This window comes from Perca flavescens, chromosome 18 (assembly GCF_004354835.1).
Source record: "Perca flavescens isolate YP-PL-M2 chromosome 18, PFLA_1.0, whole genome shotgun sequence".
Classification (NCBI taxonomy): domain Eukaryota; kingdom Metazoa; phylum Chordata; class Actinopteri; order Perciformes; family Percidae; genus Perca; species Perca flavescens.
In genome coordinates, this window is record NC_041348.1 from 30,339,409 (window position 1) to 30,364,204 (window position 24,796).

Here is a 24,796-nt window from a genome sequence, read left to right on the forward strand (position 1 = left end):
ACGGTTTGCTGATATATTAGTCTTGCTTTGCCAGACCTTCCTCCACAGCGCTGTGGTGGAAGGTCTGGCTAGTGCACACAGCATTCCTGGATGGGAGAAAAACGTGCTCTGATTTATTGGCATCTCTTTAAACCAATCACAATCGTCTTGGGCGGTGCTAAGCGCCGGACGGAGCCATGGTGCTTCTGCTAAATAGCCTCGGGAAGGAACTTGTTTTGGTGGAACATGTGTACATTCAAAAGTAGTTTTAGTCGTGCAACAGAAAACTCAGATTGGACAGATAGTCTAGCTAGCTGTCTGGATTTACCCTGCAGAGATCTGAGGAGCAGTTAACCATAGAACGCCAACACAAAAGGATCATTAGACCGGAAATCCGGCAGAAAAGAAGGACGTAAAAAAAAACTAAAGTCTTTCACTCAGGAAATGTGTGTTCCTGGGGAGTGTTTTAATCCAAACCACGATCTTTTTCCTAATCTTAACTAGTCGTTTGGTGTCTAATCTTGACTTTCGTCACAGCTAAACGCTCATATTTTGTGGACTAAATTTAACCGTAAGGTCCGCCGAAACGACCGGCAGCTCACGCTGCTTTGTACCCGGCTCAATGTCACCTATTTTCGGATAACTGAACAGAGGTCTGTAGCTGCGTCACAAGCTCTGTAGCGGCTTAAACAACTAGCAACCGGCGCTCAGCGTCACGGAGCTCGTAGCCAGCTGGAGTCACGTGACCAGCCGGCGGGATATTTTGTGTGTGCATACATTTTCGTACAATATCATACAGACCCGTTAATGAGAATGCATTGATTTCAAACATTAAAGTTCAGAAAACTTGTAATTAAAAAAAATATTGACTTAATGTAAGTAATCAACTGGGGAAGTTTCATGTTGAGAGCTGTTAGTTAAAATATTTTCCCTATTCACCTGCACTGTCTCCTCTGAACATGGGCTGCAAGGGGAAATTTGCATCACTAATTTTAGTATTTTTCAATACTTTCCACCGCTTCGATCTCTTCAGACTTTTTATATGTTATAGAGGAGACTTTTATGAAACTAGATCAGATAATAGAGTTTCTGTTGGGTCATGTTGCATAATGCCTGTACTATAGAGATGCATGGCAAAAGGAAAAGAAGGAGAAACACATCTACTTGTTCAAAGACTTGGATATCAACAGGTTTTTGGATATGAGCACACATCGCAACAGCGGCCTTTTCAAGAAGCTGGTTGAAGGAATGAAAGAGGGACGCTGTGTTCAATTCCAAAAAGTCCACTTTGAAAAAATCCTATTTTGCACGACTACATGTAAACGGGAATATGAGTGGAGTATTCACTTTCGTTAGCCACGTAAACAGCTTAGTCAGAATATTATCTTTTTCAAAATATGTGCAAAAAACTGATTATTATGTGCATGTAAAGGTAGTCATCAATGATGCTAACATGCTGATGTTTTGCAGATATGTTTAGCATGTTAACCATCTCAGTTTAGTGAGTTAGCATGCTTAAATCGACTGATTAGCATGAAACACAAAGTACAGCTGAGGCTGGTGTATGTCATTAGTCAATTTGGTCATAAACCAAAGTTCTGCACAATGATGATGGCGCTAGATCAAAGGTTAATCAGACAAGGTATTAAAATTCACGTTGAAGGGACTGCAATGGATGTGTGAATTTTTAAAAAGAAAAACTCTTCAAATCAGCTGAGTGCAGGCAGCCGAAAGGGCATCTAAATTAAACTTCTGCCTGGCTGCTAATTGAAGGGATTTAAACTTGTTTAGGGAATCAGAGACGCATTCACACAAGAGTTACTGGCAATAATAACTAGAATTACTGCCTCACGGTTGTATTCCTCCACCACCAGTGACTACTGTTTATTTCAACCTGGAAAGTGACTGATGGGAACAACATTCTTTGACATTGGTCCAGTATTAAGCGAGATCGCTGCAGACCTTTACAAAAGTGCTCGTTTTGCCGCTGACAGGCTCAGATTATTATTCTAAGTGTTTGACAACATTATAGAAAGGATCCCTACAGAGATAAACTATGTTTGTTTCAACCAAAGCTAGAGTTATGATGGTTGGAAAAGTGGACAGACGACCCCAAAAAAAGACAAAAAAACTTTTCATAGTTTCATTTTTTTCTGTCGGCTTTGAATGAAGTGTGTTTTATAATGCTAAAATTACTGTTTATTTACATGGAGTCTGGTGGGTTAAGCGAACGCAATTTTGCAGATGTTTTTATGTTTAAAAAAAGGATCTTACTCTTTAACAGAAAGGTCGACCTCCTTAGAAATCCTTTCCATAATGTTGTCAGACACTTAGAATATTAATCTGAGTCTGTCAGCGGCAAAACGAGCACTTTTGTGAACGTAAATACAAGCTGCACAATTGCAACTTACATTGCAGCATGTTTCGCCACGGCCGACTGCAGCGATCTCGCTTAATACTGGACCAGTGTCACATTTGTGTGAAATGTTGTCACAATTACCGTAGGAATTCTTGAGTTATGGCCCGAAAACGCATTTTGTGAAGCCACAGTGACCCTTTGACCACCAAAAATAACCAGTTAATCGTTAAAATCAAGTGGACGTTTGTGCCAAATGTGAGGACATTCCCTTCAGGGGGTCTTGGGATATTGCATTCACAAGAAAGGGACGGACAGATGGACCAACAACCCGAAAACATAATGTCTCCTGCCACCGCTGTCTCCGGCGTGGAGGCATAAAAAAGTAAGTAAAAAGGAGTGTTTATGTGAGCATCCCAAAGGATATTTATGCGGATAAAAGCTCTTTCTTGAGACGTTACTTGATCTACAATTTTGACCAAAGCATGTTGAAAGTTAGTGAGTATCAACTGTAACTAAAACACATCTTTTACGGTCTAAAGACCGTAAAAGATGTCTTTAGACCGTAGTTAAACTGATTTTGGTGGCCTGTTAAACCATCTACAGTATGTTAGTATTTCTCTCACGAAGAACAATGAGAAATCGCAGCTGTGTCATGTCTTTTTTGTTTATGACTATATCCCCACGGCATATTCTCCCTCCCTGATTAATTTAGCCGAGTCATTGTTTGTACTAAAATGAGGGCTGTATTGTACCTGCCTCTATTCATCCAAAACATCAACACATATCAATTCACGGCACGACAGGCCGCAGGTGTGACTCTGAGGGCTTCTGGAGAATTCTTTCAGAAGGAATAACAAAGCTGCAAATGAACTGAGCAGCTGCTCGTGTTCATTAATTTACTTTGAGTTTCTGTTTTACCTGTCAAGCCATAATGAAATTCACAGGGAAGCCAAACACCAAACAAGGTTTTTCAGTTGCCTTCTTAATTGTCAGCTTTGCTTGGAAGTTACTTTTTTGAAATGTCTCGATTCTAAACCGAGGTTATAAAAGTAATTACTTAAAAAAGGAACATTTAAGGACATTTAACCCTTTTTTTCCAATTGAAACGATAAGAACTAGGTTGAGGATAAGGTTTTTATGGGTCGTACATAAAGTCGGATATATTTGAGATTAGGGCTGCAACGATTAATATTTTATTTTTGATAAATCTGCTGATTATTTTCTGGATGAATGGATTTCTTGTTTAGTCTATAAAATATCAGAAAAATTTGAAAAATGTGGGGTAACTACGTAAGAGTGACATGACACTGTCCAGACACATGAACCCTAACCATAACTTCTCATGACAAAAACCAAATGACACTGTCTGACAGAAGCGTTATGTCATAAACGTTTATGACTTGTTTATAAGGTTTATGACACGTTCATGACAGTCATGTCACTCTTATGTAGATACCTTCAAGTAAAGTGTAACCAAATGTGGATCAGGGTTTCCCAAAAGCCCAAGATGACGTCCTCAAATGTCTTGTGTTGTCCACAACTCAAAGATATCCAGTTTACTGTTACAGAGGAGAGAAGACACTAGAACATATTCACATTTAAAAAGCTGACATCAGAGAACATTTACATTTTTTAAATAAAAAATGACTCAAGCAGATTAATTGATTATCAAAGTAGTTGGCAAATAATTAAACAGTTGAAAATTAATCGATGAATCTTTTAAATTTTTAGATGGCAAAAAAGTGAAAGCCTTTGTGGCTTTGTAATCTAAGGTTGTTTGGAGCAATAACTCCACCTCCTCGTCTGTCCAGACAAAATTGTCAGCTTTTGTTGTTCGCTTGGCCATGTTTTGCGCTACTAGAGAGAGAAGTACAAGGAAGGTTCTACGCAGGCGCGTAGACTTGTTGGTGTTGTGTGGCAGTATTTCACACTACCACCTAGCCGCCTGGTGTGCATAATACATCGAATTTCACACACTTTTGCGTCACCATATGCACGCAGACGCAGATTTCCCCCCCATAACGCTCGTCTCAACGCGGAATAAAAAGTGAGAACGCAACGCCACTTTTGCGTTTTCTCTTTAGATCGTTTCCGTCTAAACATAGCCTAAGTGACTGAGAGATTTTGTGCCGGTTCTTAGGAAACCACTGACATGTATTCCGGGTTTTTGTTTTCTTACTCACCACGTCTAAGAAGGTGTTCTCCAGCGATCTGTACTCTGGAGAGGTTTTGTTGAAGAGGTCCTCAGAGAAGTCCATGTTGGTGACACGCAGGCTGAAGAACACCACCAGCTCCCTGCCCTGGCCGGCCGTGGTCATGGAGGGCGTGGTCAGGTATCTGACTGGAGGCGGGGCTGTGACGCCGACAGCGGTGCCTTCCTCCACCACAGGTAGGAATCCGCTCCCCTCGTCTGGCAGCTCGTTTGACTCTGTGGCTGTTACGTCCGTTTGGTCCAGCTCCACCGCCAGGTCCTTCACAGCCTCATCTACGACGTCTTCGGTGCCTGGCGCTGGGATGGTTTGGCCTTCGCTTCCTTTTGGTACTGCGTCTTCCAGGTCTTCGTCGATAATGACGACAGCTGGCTCCGACTCTTCCTCTGGCGCCGCGCCATCTTCCTCTGAAGACTCAGGGGTAGAGGGGATTACAGATTGCTCTTCTACCTCAAAGATGCCAGAGTCTACTGTCGGGCTGGGTGCGGACACATCGATTGAAGTTGCCATAGGTGTAGGGAAGGAGTCTGAAACCGGTGCTGCCGTTGCACTGAGGTCTCTTTCTGGGGATGAATCACTTTGTTGCGTTTCCTCCGGCACATCTTCTGTGACTTCAGCACCCTCTGATGTGTCGTGGTTGTCTGCAGCTGTCGACTCTTTGAAATGTCAGGCAAAAAAGGCTAAATGAAGTCATGAGCGCTCACAAAAGGGTTTCCACAAAATACAAAAATCTGCCTGCTGAGTGAATTATACATTCAAACTGGTTCATGTTGAATTTTTAGCTAGAATCCCTCATTTTTCCATTTCATTCCTTAGTATTTGAGATAATCAGAAAATAATGTTAAACATTTGTACAGCATTTATCTCACGGCGCCAAACTGCTTCCGTTTGCTGCATTTCAAATAAAAAACAAGATCAGAAGGCATACAGCCCTAAAAATAGAATATTAATGTCACAGGATCTTTATTTATCTGCTTAAATGTCAATGCACATATTTCATGTTCCTCACCTGCGATATCAGAGGTTGTTTCAAACTGTAGATCGCTCTCTGGTGTTTCTGTCGGTGTGGGGGCACCAGTGTCACTTTCCACTTGTGTGTCTACACCGTCACCACCCTCCTCCGTGTAAAAGTCATCGACGACGGGATATTCGTGGTCAGTTTCACCTTCATTTTCTTCAGAAGGTTGGATGTCTATCGGTAAGATGGGTAAGTTATCTTCCTCATGTGGCCGGGGATAGTTCGGTCCAACTGGTGGAAGGAACTCGTTATCTTCAATAACCTGAACAGTATCCTCTCCGAAGTGAAGATCGTCCGCGCTGTCCAATGGGTGAAGGATTTTAATTGATTCAGCTGGTGGCTCAGTAACTTCTCCGTCTGGTTCTGGGACATCAACTCCTCCCACTCCTTCCTCCTCTATTTCTGAAACTCCGGGTAAATCAAGATCTGTGCCTTCCTTTGGGTCGGTTTCATCCTTGGGATTCTCAACAACCTCCTCTTGTTCTTCCTTAAAAACATCCGCTGCCTCTTCTCCGGCCTCTGGGGGAAGTTGCGGTTCTGAAATGTCCTCAGGCTCTTCCTGTGGTACTGGAACTACTTCCTGCTCTGGTTTTACATCCTCGACTACATCCTCATCTGGTTGTAGTACATCTGCTACTTCTTCTGACTCTTCCCCTGGTTCTGGTACTGGCGATATCTCTACAACCTCCACCAGTTCTTCACTTGGTTCTGAGGCATTTTCTGGCTCCTCCTCTGATTCTGCAGTCTCAACTACCTCATGTCCTGTTTCTGTCACTTCGGTTTCATGCCCTTCCTGTTCTGGTTCAGATGCTGGTTCCAACTCTTCAACCACACCTTCACCTGGCGCTGGAGCATCAACAACTTCCGTTTCTACTTCAGAAATCTCCACAACTTCCTCCTCAGCTACCTCTCCTTCCTGTTCAGAAACTTCTGGTACCGTTTCCTCAGAAACTTTAGGTATTGTTTCTTCTGATCCGGCTGGCTCAACCACCTCTTCTTCTTGTTCTGACACCTCATCTACATCCCCACCAAGTTCAGACTCTTCCTCTGCTTCTGGAGCTGCTGCCTCGTCTTGATTTTCTGCCACCAACTCTTCCTCTGGCTCTGAAACTTCAGCTACTTCTTCCTCTGGCTCCGAAACTTCAGCTACTTCTTCCTCTGGCTCTGAAACTTTAACTCCTTCTTCCTCTTCAACTACTTCTTCCTCTGGTTCTTCCTCTTCAACTCCTTCTTCCTCTTCAACTACTTCTTCCTCTGGTTCTTCCTCTTCAACTACTTCTTCCTCTGGTTCTTCCTCTTCAACTACTTCTTCCTCTGGTTCTTCCTCTTCAACTACTTCTTTCTCTTTCTCTGGCTCTGAAACTTCAACTACTTCTTCCTCTTCAGCTACTTCTGTCTCAGGTTCTGACACCTCTAAATTCCGTTCCTCTGGTTCAATTTGTTCAGGTTCCACCACTGACTCTCCCTCTGGCTCTAACAATTCAGTTTCCAACTCTGAAACATGTTCTGTTTCCGAAGCCTCGCCGGGGTCATAAGGTTCAGGGCCTTCCTCATCCGGGAGAGCATTACCTTCTTCGTCTTCTAGAAGCTTTTCTATCGGCTCAGTGGGCGTCTGGCCCGTGATGCCTGAAAGTGTCGTGATTGGGAGTCCCGCATCGGACACTTCCTCTCGAGCGGGAGCTGTAGTTAATGATGTCTGTGTGGTGGGGGTGACAGCATCCAAACTGGGATTCTTACTGTCATCATCAATGGGAGTAAGGTCTTCCTCTGATATCAGGTTAGGAGACAGGCTGATGTAGGGAGCATCGGTCTCCAGCTCCAGAACCACAGGAGGGGTCGGGATGTAGTCTCTCACGAGTTCCCCAGTTTCGTCGTGATGAATGGTTTCAATCTCATGTGTAATGATCAGCACTTCTTCCTCCTCGTCTTCACCTAATTGCTCGGGCTCACCCGCTGCCGTCATCTCATCGTCCGGGACGGCTGTGGGATCCAGCAGGGTGACGAGGGCGTTTTCCTTCTCCATGGGTGTGAGGGGAACCTCCAGCCGTGGTTTATCAACTTCTGGCTCGTCAATGGAAACTTCAAACTCGTTGTGTGAATCGGGCTCACTGGACTGTGGAGGGATGGGTACATGACATCATTAATGCAATGAAAAAGGTTGTCATTTGTCAAACATAGCATTTGAGTATTCACCGAAGTATTTTAAATCCTAAACATATATATTTAATTCCAAAAGCTCATGTCATTCAGGGTAAGTGTCAGTAACATTTTATTATTAGTTTCTTCATAATTTCTAGAGGAGCCCATTTTTAACAATACATTCTTAAGAAGGATCTAGAAAGAATTAACTCTCAACTTGCTCGTCTGGTTCAGTCTGCCATGAAGGTGATGGACTGGAATCCTCTCCCTTTAGCCAATCTGTAAGCAGTCTGTACTCAGACAAGCACAGAGAGTTTTACCCGATCCGTCGCACATCCTCCACCCCGAGTATGAGCTCTTATCATGCAGCAGACAATACAGAGTCCACAAATGCAGAGTGAACCTGTTTAAACCCTAAATTCCAGTTCCAGTAGCAATTACACAACCTCTTACCTCGTTCACTACTTCTACTGTAGAGGTGGCTGTCAGTGCTGGCAAGAGGATTGCTTCTGTCAAACAGAAAGCAGAACAATGCATTTTTGTAATTGAGATATACAAGTTTCAGAACGTTCTAATACGCGGCAAACCCATTTCATTTTCTGAGTTTTGCATGTAGTCTTTATATTTAAGTTAAAAAAGAAAACTACGACATAAAAACTGACAATAACATCTGTTAAGAGATGTCATCACTGTACCTGGTTCGAAGTTAAGCGAGTCCAGATCGATCGGCAGCGAGGCCTCCTCCCGTAGAGCCTTGGCGACCATTTCCCTGAGGCCAGAGCTGACTGAAGTCTCCGGGGTGCCGGTCGCCGTCTCTGAATTCTCTATGTTTATTTTAGGTGCATTAATCTCAAAGACAAGAGAGTAGTGCACCGAGATTCCTCCGGGCCTGAAAAGGAAGATATTATCTCTGTGATTCAGAGTTGATGACTCTGATTCTTCACACTGACGGTATTGATCAAGTAATCTATAATCAACCCTCAGTAGCCACTATTATCGTGATTTTGTCAGTGTCACAAGTCCTGAAAACGTTGAATGTCAATGAAATGTTTTTTCAATGTCTCCATTAATATTTCAGAGATAATACAGTGCGGACATGTGGTTTAGATAAAGCAGGAATCGGTTGAATCTCTGCTTTCACGTTCTTTTCATCCCAAGATCACACGTCACTCACACAGCAAATTAGGAAGATGGCTTGTGACTTTCGTCATCTGCCTCTCTGTGTCAAATTGGTGGACTCGCGTGTCCGTTCTGTAAAACCTAAGATTCAAAGATTCTCATTTCCAGCAACAAAACAACTAATCCACATGAGTAAAGTTATGTTTTCACAAGAGATTTAAAGAACTTCAAAAAGCGTACATCTTATATCTTTACACATTTTCTCTGTGAAAAGAAAGTTGAGTTTTTTCTGAACATTTGGATTTGAAACATATGGGTATCAGGTTGTATGCAAGTACCCGTAAAAGGTGGATTTAAGAAGATATGTAAAATTGAGAAAAAGCACTTAGACATCAGAGGGTTAATGGTAACTTTGGATTGAAGGGATTCAGATTCTCAGCATGAGCTGCAGAGAGAGGACTTCAGTGAAACACACAGCAGGAGACCAACAAAGGTAATCCAAAGTCGTGTGGCGCTGCAGTAAAGAGAGGCACATTCTGAATGCCAGGCATGAATATCTGTAGCTGTATAGGAAAAGAGAGAGACCGCATCAAAGCTTCATCAACATTCTGCACAGCTATCATCATCAAGAAAAAAATAAGCTGATTCGCTGAGATGAGATTGTTGTTAGAAAAGCGATAATGTGATTTTTTTGTGAGAGCTGATGACTGCCAAACAAAAGCACTTCTTCATTACGTTGCTGCAGTGGTGCTTCTGCATCTAAAAACATCCACTGCGTCACTTTGTTCCAGACCCAGACAGCTCTTTGTCTGGACTGGACCTGACTGTGTCCCATATCTGTCAACACACACCTTGTGTCCGCTCTGCAGGTGGCTGCTGTCCTGAATTTCACTGACTTCTGATCCATGTAAGGCTTTCTTTGTGGAACATGTCCTGATCTTTTGGATGTTTGCTCCTGTGTGTTGCTGCCTTATATAAGTCATTTAAAAGAGTAACAGGTGATATGTGTCTAAACCTATTTTCTGCTGTTGAATATACTTCACCTGTTGCCAAATCATGTTGTCAGACAGAATCTATTTTAAGCATTTTTTCTTTGTTCTTATTTTGCTCTGATGAAGGCAGGCGGTGGCGGCTCTCGTGGGTGTTGCACACACACTAAAGGCTTTTTTAGCTTTTCAAGCAGAGAAAGGTGCCTTGAACTATTCTCCTGGGGAGATCCCACTTCCTTAACACAAGCAAAACCGCTTTATTCTTTCCCTTTTGTCTTTGTATGTGTACACCTCGGTTTCAAAGAACTCGTTTCATTTATCCGACGTACAGAGCTGCACTTTCTGGCTTGTTTTCACTTTTCCCAGATCACACCAACAACTTAGAGCTCCAATAATCAATGCTTTTATATTAACAATGACTCAAATAACTACTTGTAGTGTGGACAAACTCTGCAGTTCTAAGGAGTGTTTTAGTCTCTTGTAAGTCTTTTTAAAGCAGATTTCCTCTCTGGTTCAGTCTCAGTGTTTTCAGCAAACAGCGGACGGACACAGTTAGAGACGAGCAGGTGAACAAGTGTTTTAAGGCCTAGTCCACACGTACACGGGTATTTTTGTGAACAGGTTTTTTTTTTTTTCCTTCCATCTAAAAGAAATCCTGTCCCGTTTTTATTTTGATATTGTGTTTCACTTTGTAACTGTGAGTGAGTCTCAAATTGATGTTTGCCCGGAAATTAAAGGGTGATTAAGAACTTTCAAGAGTGTGACTTTAAAGCCGTTATCGACTTTGTCCCCTTCCTATTTGCATCAAAGCTCAATGAAAACATGTAAAAACCTTCTACTAAAGAAAAAGCTTTGTCATTTTGGGGTACTTAAAACCAAAGTATTATCAACATAGAAATAAAATGAATAAAACATTTTTTCCCTCGATTATAAATCATGTTACTGCCACATTATACACATGACGGTTCATGCCTTACAGCAGTGGTTTCAGTATTCCTTCAAAAAGTTTGCCAAATAAATCAGAGGGGGTCTCAATATATTAGATAATTGAACACGAGTTGTGTGAGAGTTTGTAAAAATATGTTTTAATATAGTTTTGCTGTTGTCAAAGTTGCCCACTTGAATTTGTGAAGAAAACTTTTGAGAGTGAAGAATTCCTTTGAGCCTTAAAATCAAAAGGAGCTAAAAGAGGAAACTGTTGAGGGGAACTGCAGAGTCAGTGGATCATTTTCTGTAAGTTTGTCACCACAAGTTTCCTCTGTGAAATCATCATTTGATCGACAATATAGTAGTATTGATTAGTGTAGTACTGTTTTTGTCAACGTCTGTACACATTTAATCCAGTTTCCCAACTGTCTATGAACCAAACATATGCATTTATTAGTGTTGCACTGCAGTAAAAAATAAACAGATTGGACAAAATCAGAATAAGTTGAATATGTTGTACAAAAAAAGGAAAAACGTATTGTTTTGGCTTAATGTTCAAAAAAACCACGTAAGAGACAAAATATGTTGTCAACAGAAACATATTCCTGATTTCTTTCTTCTTCTTTTTAATTGAAATAAAGTGAATAGTTATACGAGTTTCCACTAAATGTGTTTAATTTGTTTTGTGGCGTGTGGCAGACAAAAGCAGGAGGAGTCTGAGACTCCTTCATCAGATTAGAGGACGAGCTCCCGCTGAGGCCTCGCCCCCGTATTGTTGGCCGTGACAGCGTCAGACACCATGGGGGGGGCTAATTAACGAGGGGAGCAGCTTGACAATTACTGCATCCACAAGTCTCCCTGTTCCACTGCTCACCTGTCTGCTCTGATAATGAGGAAAGGCAGAGTGCTTCAGAGGGAGTGGTAATCTTTAACAAGAAAGGTCGGTTACACTTTACTTGAAGGTATCTACATAAGAGTGACATGACACTGTCATGAACGTGTCATGAACATTATAAACACATCATAAACGTTTATGACATAACGCTTCTGTCAGTAAGTGTCATTCGGTTTTTGTCATAACAAGTTATGGTTAGGTTTGGGTTAAACGTTTAGGGATAGGGTTAGGGTTCATGTGTTCATGACAGTGTCATGTTACTCCTATGTAGATACCTTCAAGTAAAGTGTTACCGAAAATTCTTAGCGGTAGTTTGGTCCTTGCAGGATAATGTGATATTTCTGCTTTGTGTTGAACTGTCTGGACAGTTTTGGGGTAAATTAATCTTTCTTTCTGCATCCAGTGATGGGGACATAATTACAGTACTGTATTGCTTTTTGCCGTAACGCAGTAGTATAACGCATTACTAATAAAATTATGATTACATATATATTATACCCGTTAAAATCTCAGTAATGCATTTTAACTCAATATTAAAGAGTAACTGCTGTTTTTTCCAACCTGGACCCTATGTTCCTATGTTGTTGTGTCCAAGTGTCTGATGAGAACAACAATCTTTTATTTATTTATTTTTTGGCCATTTTTAGGCCTTTATTGACAGGACAGCTGAAGAAATGAAAGGGGAGAGAGAGGGGGGAATGACATGCAGCAAAAGGGCCGCAGGTCGGAGTCGAACCTTGGCCCCGCTGCGTCGAGGAGTAAACCTCTATATATGGGCACCTGCTCTACCAACTGAGCTATCTGGGCGCCCAGGAACAACAATCTTTGACATTTGTCCAGTATTAAGCGAGATCGCTACAGTGGACAACGGCGAAATAAGCTACAATGTAAATTATTTTGGTGAATTTAACTCAAAATTTATGCAAAAGTTGGCAGAGCGCTTGTGCCCCACATGTAGAAGTTTATTCCTCGACGCAAAGGCACAGGGTTCAAATCCGACCTGTGGCGTTTTCCTGCATGTCTCCCCCCTCTCTCTCTCTCCACTTTCGTATCTAAGCTGTCCCAGTGTTTAAAGGCGGAAATGCCCCCCAAAAAATAATAATAATAAAAAAAGTAAAAGTAGTGTAAAGCATTACAATTCAGAGAAAGAAATTTTGTAATATAACTATGTGCTCTCAAATGATAAGTAACATGTATCTATAATGTATAACATTTAGGAAGTAACTTGCCAAACACTGACAAACTAATTGGATCCAAATAAAGGCTGGGCTACATATTGGCAGGAACCTGCACAAACACACGAGGGGGGGGGTGGATACTACAGGGAATGTGTCTGTATTTACCCGTCAGTGTCCTGCGTCTCGCTGCACCGGGGAGAAGAAATAAACTGATTAAAAACCATCACAGGAGGAACAACACCAACAGGGCAAGGAAACTGCGCCAGTCCATGTGTCACTTCAGATTCTACACAAAACTACTCAACCAAAGCATCTGGAAACTTCAAAACTTCAAAGGATTTCTCTCAAGCGTGACCCATCTGAACAACAAGCAACGATCAATGGTTAAAGCTCCTACTTATACAAAGTAAAACAATCAAAAGATGTTATTCTGCTTCATCAGGTCCGCGAGGATCTGGTTTTATAGATCTACAAGTCACGTTAAATCCAAGAAAGAGAAATGAGGTCATTTATATTCAACAACTCAGACACAAAACATGAAAGATGTTTGATCTTTAAAAACACAAATGACATTGGTACACTATTACCCGAAACTTATAATTCCACATCAAAGTGCCAAAGCTCTGACTGATGTCCTGTCTGTTTTTCTACTTTTATTGTGTCCTTGGCTGATTCTCTACAAACGGCTGAGACATATCAGAGTTAATGTTACAGTCTTATCTTCTCTCAGTTTTTATTATATTTCATTTTATTTGATCTATTCAGTTGTATATAATTTGGCTTTTTGAGTGCATTTGTTTCTTGTCTCATCTGTTTGTGTGACTCGGCTGTTGTCACATTAATCTTTCCCTTAGGGATTAATTAAATACTTTGATGAATATAATAAAAAGGCTGTTCAAGCTGTTTATTAGCCTAATAATCAGACACATTGCCACTTTGTTTATTTTGTTTAGCCCGAACCATTTGGCAGTGAGCTTCATGTCCATCTCGTCTACATGGTTTTTCATGCGGCGGGTAAGTTGTGGTAGCAGTTGTTAGGGGCAGTTAACATTTGTCAAGTTAGTTGAAGAAATATGACAATCTAAGAGTTATTTGTTGACTAACAACACCTTGTACAGCTGCGTCATCTCATCCAAGCTTGTCGCCATTTTTGTGGCCATCTGGCACAGTGATGGGAAACATATTTATGAACACAACATTAGATCTAAAATGCCAACCTTACAACAAACAACTTTTCAAGCGTTTCCACTATCACAGACTAATTTCCAATATCCTTATGAAACCCTGAAAGTCTTGCTAGAGTTGGGGGTCCTCCTATTGTCTCCATCGTTTAGTGAGAGGTCATAAAACTCAGTCGCAGTCAGTCTTCCTCCCGTCTTGACAATCAGACAAAATCAAACGTGTTTGGTATTATCCTAAGTTTGAAGTTTTGGTAGTGAAGTTAAATCACGTGAACATTGTCAACAACCAATGGGTGCTCTCCCTCCAGCTCCAAACAGGAAACAGCAAACTAGAACCGGTGTTGTTTATGATTGCTATGGCGCCGCGCTAAGCTAAACGCTAAAGAGGGAAAGTTGTTGATTTTCAACCTTTCAGAAGCGAGTCATCCAAAGGGAGTTTTACCAGCAGATAAACTCAGACCTCTTGGTACTGGAGACATTTATCTGCATTTACAGTAGAACAGAAAAACTTTCCCTCAACTTAAAGACATGCATGCAACTAGGACTACAGTTGAAAATTAGCCGACTGGCGCATTTACAGAAATGTTGATTAATGTGCATTGTCCTAATATAAATAAATAAATCTTCTTCTTCTTCTAACTTACCAGCTAATGCTAGCTGTAGCTAGCTAGCTTGGTTAAATCTTTCAAAAGGAATCTAGCTGTAGTCTTGCAATGTGTGACCCTGCAAGATCCCCAGTCTCTACATGTTATGACAGTCTTTAACGTTAGATGTGAGATGGTGTCAGACTTTAGTCTTTTCAAAGTCTCCTACTGTCTGGTAGGCTTTAGGCAGCGAGTCAGATGTCTGGAAACCAGGCCATTATTGTTGAGTTTAAAAAAGTTAAAACAATGCTGATCTTTGATATTAATGTACTTTGATGTTTTGATGTATTCACAATGTACGCTGCAGCTGAGTTAGACAGGAAAATTGCAACCCAATCAATATCCTTCTCTTTCATACCGATTCCACTTGAGCAGTAAAAAATTAGCTTCTTCGTGTTAATTAAATCATGTCCGTCTCCTAAGCTTAGAGGGGGCGGCCCTTCTTTTGTCACACACCTTTTGTCTATCGGTCTTGGAGCCGACCCCTGCTGAAGTGCAGACTAGATTAGAACAAAAGAATGTTCATTCCTGTAGTTTGAAAAGAACTGACACCGACATGGTAGGATCTTGTTTGTGACCGGAAGTAACCTCAAAACACATGGATTTGGAAATAACGCCTTCTTTTTGGGCGACGACGAACCAATGGAAAAAGTTTTCATCCAAGGAACCGACCACAACTTCAAAGGAATATATTTGTGAAAGTGAGAAATGTCTGGGACTGTAAAATGTGAATCCACAAGGGAGAGCTGCAGTGTAAAATCCTGTTCTGTCATGTCATTTCGTTATTAAATCTTTTTGTCAATCTTCATTGGACCAAGCCTCTCTTTCCTCAAAATTCAAGAAAACGCAACACTATTTCAAAATACGTGACCAAATTCAGTCTCTTTAGACAACACACGCAAATTTAACAGCCATCATCAGATTCTTACTATCGTGTTAATCAATTTTGGGTTTAAGAAAACCTGAAAATGGCCAAAAAAGGCCCGATCCACTTTATCCCAGTGAGAAGAGCACAGACGGTAATATTAAAAGAAGAAGACATGTTAAGGACACACTATTGTTAAGCCTCAAGGAGAAATAGCTCATCATCATGACAGTGATTAAATAATGAGAGCCTTCAATTTTTCAACCACTCAAGATTCAAGAACTCTTTAAAATCATTAGTGGTGGTTCACTGGTGCCAGTTTTTACTTTCTCCATAACCTTACTCAAAATCTTGTTTGGGTCTTTTATTATGAAAAAATGCAGTGAAAACATTTTTCTCCATCATCTGAGGACATTTTCTTTGTGGTCCAGAAGAAGAAGAACTAGTTACTTTAGTTACTCCACTACATTCATCTGTTACAGCTTTAGTTACTAGTTACTTTACACATTAAGATTTCTGTAAACAAAACACATGTAGTTTATAACATCTGATGTTTGATTCTAAAGTAAACTAGCCGACAATATAACGGCTACAAGTCCAGCTGAGATGATGAGACCATTAAACACATAACTGGTTGGATCCTTTACACACTTTTTTTTACTTTTAAAAGGTCCCATGTCATGACAATTTAAAGTTTTTTAACATTAATATGAGTTCCCCCAGCCTGCCTATGGTCCCCCAGTGGCTAGAAATGGTGATAGGTGTAAACCGAGCCCTGGGTATCCTGCTCTGCCTTTGAGAAAATGAAAGCTCAGATGGACCAATCAGGAATCTTCTCCTTATGAGGTCATAAGGGGAAAGGTTACCCCCCCCTTTCTCTGTTTTGCCCACCCAGAGAATTTGGCCCGCCCATGAGAGAGAGAGAGAGACATCATGGCTTTCAAACGAGCAAAGTGGCAATTGGTCAAGGCCACCCCCCCCCCTCCCCCCTCTCCTCCTCAATAGCTACAGACACAGAAATGGCACATCCTAAGGAAAGATCATTGTGGGACTGGCTGGCCTTGGCTGGAATTCTGCACCAAGGCTGAATTTCGTGAAAGAGACTTAAGATACAGTATTAGGGACCACTAAGGTCTATATAAAAGAGACTTCAGATACAGTATTAGGGGACCACTAAGGTCTATATAAAAGAGACTTCAGATACAGTATTAGGGGACCACTAAGGACTATATAAAAGAGACTTCAGATACAGTATTAGGGGACCACTAAGGTCTATATAAAAGAGACTTCAGATACAGTATTAGGGGACCACTAAGGTCTATATAAAAGAGACTTCAGATACAGTATTAGGGGACCACTAAGGTCTATATAAAAGCGACTTCAGATACAGCATTAGGGGACCACTAAGGTCTATATAAAAGAGACTTCAGATACAGTATTAGGGGACCACTAAGGTCTATATAATAGAGACTTCAGATACAGTATTAGAGGACCACTAAGGTCTATATAAAAGAGACTTCAGATACAGTATTAGGGGACCACTAAGGTCTATATAAAAGAGACTTCAGATACAGTATTAGGGGACCACTAAGGTCTATATAAAAGAGACTTCAGATACAGTATTAGGGGACCACTAAGGCCTATATAAAAGCATCCAAAAAGCAGCATGTCATGGGACCTTTAATACATTAACTACATTTGCCTGATGATACTTTTACTTATGGAACATGTTTAATGCAGGACTTTGTCTTGTTACAGAGTATTTTATAATGCTCAGGACTCACCTGATGCCCAGCACATGGATGGCTTTAAATCCCGGAAGTTTGTCAAAAACATGCTGCATCTGTAAAAAGAAAAAGGACTTTTTTAATCCCTAAACCATCAGTCAGGATGCCTCTCATCCCCTCCCCCCTCCGCAGAGGCCAATGCACAGTAATTAACTCTGAGCCGTCAAACAGGAGCTTGTTAATAAACTGGCAGGACGCCAATGTGTTGGTGTGAAGCTGTGCATGGACGGGAAACCCTCGCTGATATCTATGTTTGGGCCAGTTAAGCACCTGGACACTCTTATGACATAATCGCCTTTACGGGCTCTTTCAGGCAACATCCTGCTGCGAATCGCGTGCAACTCTAAGTGATCCCGATGCTCTCTTTCTTTCTTTTTTTATTGTAGAGTCTTTCAATGGCGGGATAACTTCAAAGGGCCTAATTAATCAACATGACGGTTCTGTTTTAGGAGCTCAATTAAAAGATAAACACCGGCAGAAAGAGTGGATTGTGGGTAATCTCCATTTCTCTGGCACTGACCTCGCGGCCCTCTAATGTAAGCTTCTTTACTGTCAGGACAGAGAGAAGAGATGCGTGGGGAGATGAGGAAGACCTGATGGGAGACAATACTGCTAACTTTACACGGAAGAGCGGAGGAAAAAACTGCTAACACTAGCTGTGTTCGAAACCGCTCCATCATTCCCTCACTCACTTTTCCCGATATAGTGTTAATTAAATAGTGAACTATATAGGAAATGACAAAACCAGATTTCGGACACTACACTGAAAACAGGAGATGCGCCCGTTGTTTGTGTGACGGAGGTGGGCGCACACAGCATCATGTAAAGAATAAACAAACTAAAATGCTTCTAAAATGTCCCTGAAACAAACCGAGCACTCAGGAGAATAATAACAGGTTGTGTGTATATATATATATATATATATATATATATATATATATATATATTGCATGTTACATATCCACTGTAGAAACTAAAGCCCGCTCCATTTTTCCTTTTCAGTTTCCACGGTTCCTTCTGCTTCTTCTTCTCCTCTGGGAAAAACACGGCCACGTTGCAGTGTGGGATACGGGAGCAAAATGTAGTGTACATCATATTTACGCTTAAATTAGCAGTGCATTGTGGGTATTTTATAGTGGACTATATAGTGAAGGAAATTAACCGCGGAGAATTCAAACACCACTACAGAATGGCGAACACACTATACAGGGAACTATTTCTGTGATAGGGAACGGTTCCCAACACAGCTACAGTGTTTCTCCACAGAATAATTAGAAAGATGATGTAAACACACATGGTGGCATTAAAGTTTGTACATAAAATCTTGATAATGATAGATCAGGGGTGTCAAACTCACTCTCACTACGGGAAAATAAAAATCACATCCAGGGCCAGACAAGTTTAGTTTATTGACAGTCACATTTCTTAGACTGTATTAATGCATGTCGCTTTGTTTGACGTTTGTCTCATTTTTATTAGGACTGCTGATATGAGGAAAATATGTGATAACGTTGTTGAATATGGCTATAACGATATAATACGATAAGCAGATATTAAAGTTACTCAGTTTTGCTGCTTTCAGTATTCTGCTAAAACACAACAAACTGCTTGTTGAATTTAAAACAAATGAAAGGAAATCATTTCCAACTTTCTTTTATTGAACATATTGAACATTAAATTGAAAATAAATGGCACCACTAAAAAAAGAACAGTTTCTTTTTAAAGTGTAATTTTTTGCTCATATTTTCTGTCAACTAACACAAAAAATCTCTAAGTGTCTATCGCAATGTGTCGCAGCCTTTATGCAATGTGTTTATTTTGCCAGTTGATATCGCAATAACAATTAAAAAAAACGGTATATATACGGTGCAACCCTAATTTTAGTAATTTTTGACAACATAAAGCCCTACAAAAGTCAGCAAAAAAAGCAGACAGACTACTCACAGCAACCTGTTTCTCAGCCTGCTGCTGCCCTGCTTTCAGCCCCCCCACCCCCCATCTTTTGGATGTGTGTGTGTGCTGCTGTGCGTCCCTGTGTGTGTAACAAGCATAGTGTGTGCATGCTGTGCATAAGCCTAGGAGCATTTTACTTACAGATTACAGAATAAAAAGTAAAAAATAGGAAACCCCACCTGGTCCTGCAGGTGGTGAGCCAGGTCGATGTACTGAGGGGAGTCTGGATCGTCCAGCAGTTCTCTGTAACCCGGATCCACCAGGTCGATGCTGAACTCCACCATCTGCTCCACGGGACTCTCTGGGACCACGTTGGGAAGCTCCGACTCCTTCAGGGAAACAAACACAAGTCAGTATCCAGGAAACACCGGAAGGAACGAGGGGACAGGTTTGGTCTGTAAACATCTCATTCTAAAAACCAAGGTTTTTAAGTTAAAATTTAAGATTTTTTAAGACCATTTTTAACACCATTTAGAATGAAATTTTATACCAACTTCATGAACATACTGGCAGAAGTATGTAGGATATATAATGGAATATCAGAAAGGATTTTCGGCTATAAAAATAGTTGTTTACCAAGTACTTGAACTTAATACAACATTTCATTGTAGTACTCAATACTAAATGCTACTAAGGTCTATATAAAAGCATCCAAAGAGCACCATGTCATGAGACCTTTAAAACACAGTAATAACTGTACAAAAGTGCAAAAGTAAACTTCCACGTCCGACACCAGGACACACAGATGTCTGAAATGTCCTGAAACGTGTCCTGCCTGCATTACACGGTACAAAATGATAGAAATGTCAGTCAGGTGGTGAAGTATGACTCCTCAGCTTCATATTCAGCATTCAGTATGGCTCAAGACGAGAAGACGGGGTGAAAAGAGTAATAACCTGCTCTTGTAAAAGTGAGTGACGGCAATTATTAAGGTAATTTCAGAGGACAGTCAGCAATTTCCTTGCTGTTTGACAAAATGAAAGCATTTTCACCGAACCTGCATCAGAAGAACTCAATGTCAAAGCTCAGGTGAGGCTTTTTACCTTTTCTGTATGGACTTAAATGAAGTCCTTCGAACAAAACCCATTCATTCAGCGACAGGCGACAGGCAAAAGCAGAAATTATCTGCAGACAGACAAAGAGTTGGGTATCATTTTTTTTTTTTTTTTTTCAATTCCCATGCCAAAATGATACCTTTAAAACGGATCATCAGACGGTACTTAAAAAAAGAAAAAGAAAAAAGAAGATCACAAAACGACAGTCGGCGTCATTAAAGAACGGCTTGTTTAGTGCTAAGGCTGTATGGTCAAACTTAAATGATTTGTCAAAAATGTAATGACAATAACGTATAACAATAACTTATTTCACCAGTCAAATGACAAAAGAAGAACCACTAGACGGCAGAAGGGAACTTTACAATAACATTGAATGCACCATGAGCTTACGAGGTGCAATTGAATGCACCATTAAGTCCTGTCGGTGTTGTTTCTCAGAGTGTCTAGTGTCCACGGTGTCTCAAAGTGCAGCTGGTCTCCTCTGTGTCTTTAGCTGCAGACCTGATGGACATCCCGGTGTTGGAATCCTTTTCCAGTGAAATACAGCCACACGTTAAGACTGTTTAGCTGTCAGCATTTTAAAAGCTTGTAAGCCAGCTCCTAGCTAACGGTTGGCTATCGTTACCTGCTGCCAAATGTAGTGTTACTCAGCGTTGCGTGCAGTGATGCTTCTGTTGCCTGATACGTCTGTTTCAGATGTTTCAGAGGGCTGTGTAGGCATTTAATAGGCACTGAAATGAGGTTCCGAAATCTACATTCAGTCCCATAGATACCGGTCTTTTAGTGTTTCAGAACCAAACCCTAGACAGACATGATGCACTGCTGCAAAAATGTTCGGCTGGAACAAACGAAGACATGAGGATTTTGGTTTAGCTCATTTAGTCTGTTTGTGCGTGGAGCACAAACATCTGTGCGTCTGGCGATGTCATTTGAAGTTAAAACATGGAAAACCATCGTTATTGGTCGTGAAACGCAACTGAAGTTTGTGTTTCTCCATTTTAAATACTATGGTTCCGGCCTAAAGACAGCAGCTTTCTGAGCAGAAAATCACTTCTTAGGGACGACAATAAGCTGATGAAATCCAGAAAAGGTAAGTGGATGAAAATCTGCTGTCTGCTCGACACATACCATCAATGTGTCTTTGAGCAAGGCACATAATCCACTTAACTGCTCCTGTGGAGCTGCTCATGTGTGGACGGTATAGATTAGTGCAGCTGGGAAAACGGTCAGCAAGTCGTGACGTGTAAATGACTTGTGGTTAATGGGCTAAAATATTTAAATTCCATATATCCTAGGCGGAAAGAAGAGAGACATTATAATCCACTTTTACTCCAATAAACCATGTGTCATTTCAGAAGAGGAGGCACTTGTACTTGAGTGTGACATTTGCAGCCTTCACAGGAGCAACTGTGTCCTGTCAAATCCCTCATTTAGCTCCTTCCTCCTTTGATTTGCTGTTGTAGATAAGAGTGCTGGCTAAATGCCTAACATGTAAATGTGAGTGCTTGCTGGTACCTCCTCAATTGGATGGGTCTGCTTGAGGCCGGGGCTTGGAGAGACACTCACAGGGCTGAGAATTGCTGGGGCTTCTGGCAGAGCGACAATGTCAACCTCTGCACCTGGAGCAAATGTCAAAGTGACTTTAATCACAGATTACCAGGAATAGTGTCACAGTTCATAGAGAGAAACATAATACTAGGAGACTTGAAAGGTAACTTTTTATTTTTTTCAACCTGGACCCTATTTTCCTGTGTTTTTGTGTCTAAGTGACTGATGGTAACAACAATCTTTGAAATTAGTCCTGTATTAGGCAACGAACAAGCTGCATGTATTGTTAATTTGTAGCGTAGTAGTTTTGTTTTTGCCCGCTGACAGACTCAGATTATTATTCGAAGTGTCTGACAACATTATGGGATGGATCCCTACAGAGATAGATCCTTTTTGTTTAACATGAAACAGCTTCAAAATCACCATCACCAAACCCACCAGGCTCCATGTAAATAATCAGTAATTTTATCATTGTAAAACACACTTCATTCAAAGTCGGCAGAAACAAAATAATCAAAAGCCGTCTTGGTTCATCTTTCCACTGTTCCAACAATCACAACTCTGGTTTGGTTGAAATAAACCCTTAATTCACCCATTTACATGTGGAGATATGCTGGCTGTATACACGCTAAAAGTCCTGATTATTTACATGGAGTCTGGTGGAGATATGCTGGCTCTATACACGCTAAAAGTCCTGATTATTTACATGGAGTCTGGTGGAGATATGCTGGCTCTATACACGCTAAAAGTCCTGATTATTTACATGGAGTCTGGTGGAGATATGCTGGCTCTATACACGCTAAAAGTCCTGATTATTTACATGGAGTCTGGTGGAGATATGCTGGCTCTATACACGCTAAAAGTCCTGATTATTTACATGGAGTCTGGTGGAGATATGCTGGCTCTATACACGCTAAAAGTCCTGATTATTTACATGGAGTCTGGTGGAGATATGCTGGCTCTATACACGCTAAAAGTCCTGATTATTTACATGGAGTCTGGTGGGTTTGGTGATGGGGATTTCGGGGCTGTTTCATGTTAAACAAAAAGGATCTTACTCTTTAGCAACAAGGTATATCTCTGTAGGGATCCTTTCCATAATGTTGTCGTACACTTAGAATAATAATCTGAGTCTGTCAGCGGCAAAAACAAAACTTTTAGTGACGCTAACTGACGGTGAACATGTGTCCTGTAGGGTTACATTAAAGCCCGGTTCACGGCTGCCGGTTACAGCGTTCTGGCTCAATACTGGAGCAGTTTCACAGATTTTTGACACTGAAGAATGGGGAAAATAGGGTCCAGGTTGAAGAAGAAGAAAAAACGAAAATGATCCTTTAATTTACATGCCATATAGCAGTAAACACTGAAATCAATATACATTTCACAGTTCATGGTACAAGAACACACAACGGTCATTACAGCACATTCTACGTCCAACAGCATCAGATTATGAGGATGCAATAAAAAACATTATAATGACATAATAACACTGTTAGTGTTGTGTCAGATAATTATAAGAGTTAATACCTGCTTTCTCAGAGATCTTCGGTGCCGGTGCAGGCGTCACCACTCCTCTACAGAAGAAGGAAAGTATTATTAAATCAATAATTTCAGCCAAGTAAAAACACATTTATGTTCACGCAGCGCTATGGGAAGAAGGTCTGGAAATGCGAGACTGATGTTCACGTTAATTGCATGCATGTAGTCGGAGAGAGACAAAGACTGAAGACATCCCTACCGTGACGGAGGCCTCCGGTCTCTCATCCGGTTCACCTTCTGTAAAAACACAACACGGAAAACAAACATTCACGGTTACGTGTCTGACACAGACACACACACACGCAGGGCAGGAGTCGTCCACAGGAGCGTCTGGTTTGTGATAATGATGCCATGTGTCAGTGGCTGCTGCTGCTGCTCTCGCTGACTCAACACCGGATTAATTGGCTTTGCTTACTTGCTGTGTTTGGGTCTGTTATGTCTTAACACTGTGGACTTGGGTTTACATAAATGCAATTATGTTCTTGTTGTGTGTTGTGGGTTTTAAAAACACATTGTGCTGCAGCTCTCCGGGGTCTCGAGGGAGTTTCCTCCAACCCTCCAGGCCATGAACCCGTTAAATCTCCACAGTTTAAAAAAAAAACGAGTGTGAATGTTAACGAGAAAAGAAAACTTTCCTTTCCTTTTCTGAGTTCACCCAATTTATTTATTTCTCTAACGTGCAGACGGTGTTGTTATGTCTGACAACACCAATGTTCGGTACGTTCCTATTAAATATTAAAACCGTCATTTGAATGGACTCTCAAGGCATCATTTAAACCGCCATGTTTAGTTTATATTTGTATTGTTTTTGTGAAGATTAGGGATACATATGGTCATTAAGGGATGGATATGGTCAACCAGGGGAGGAGTCAGAAGCTGGAAACATCCGGCGGCTCAGCCCAGACCTAGGGAGAGGGGTAGGGTGACCAGATGAGAATGGGTAAAATTCGGGACGAGACTGGGGGGGGGGATTGATTGGAATTATTAATTATTTTTATTCAGAAACTCAACTGTCTTGTCTTGTAAACCCAAAAATACAAATAAAAAATCGTTAAAATCATGAACTCAAGTGATGACGGGAGCTGGCTGCAGGACGACTCAATTAAAAACCACCATGAACAGTTTTTAATTTTCAATTGGACTAGAACTACTCGAGAGTCTGCTCTTGAGACTTTGCTCTAATTTTCGCAACAATTAGGCCAAGATTCGGGATTCGGGGACAACTGCTTGGATTTCGGGACTGTCCAGAATTTTTCGGGAAGTCTGGTCACCCTAGAGGGGGGTCCTGGGGGTCATGCTTCATTTACAGCAGCTATACGCGCTATTTTTCAAGCCATTAATATAATTTGGGAAAACATCATAGTTGAGAATTGAAGTTTGACGATTTTGTCGCTTTTTTCCCCGACACTTT

At 41.1% G+C, this 24,796-nt stretch overlaps 1 protein-coding gene across 1 annotated transcript in view; it reads right to left on the minus strand.

Moving 5' to 3' along the window:
* impg1a (interphotoreceptor matrix proteoglycan 1a) overlaps positions 1–24,796 on the minus strand; it is an 88,634-nt gene that overhangs the window by 23,050 nt on the left and 40,788 nt on the right. Inside the window, exons 5-13 of the mRNA XM_028604662.1 lie at positions 23,585–23,622; positions 23,374–23,420; positions 21,814–21,917; positions 19,423–19,572; positions 17,288–17,346; positions 8,401–8,594; positions 8,159–8,214; positions 5,558–7,679; positions 4,522–5,204 (exon numbers count right to left, since the gene is read on the minus strand). Coding sequence (XP_028460463.1) covers positions 4,522–5,204; positions 5,558–7,679; positions 8,159–8,214; positions 8,401–8,594; positions 17,288–17,346; positions 19,423–19,572; positions 21,814–21,917; positions 23,374–23,420; positions 23,585–23,622 — 3,453 coding nt within the window. The remainder of the gene's footprint in view (positions 1–4,521; positions 5,205–5,557; positions 7,680–8,158; positions 8,215–8,400; positions 8,595–17,287; positions 17,347–19,422; positions 19,573–21,813; positions 21,918–23,373; positions 23,421–23,584; positions 23,623–24,796) is intronic.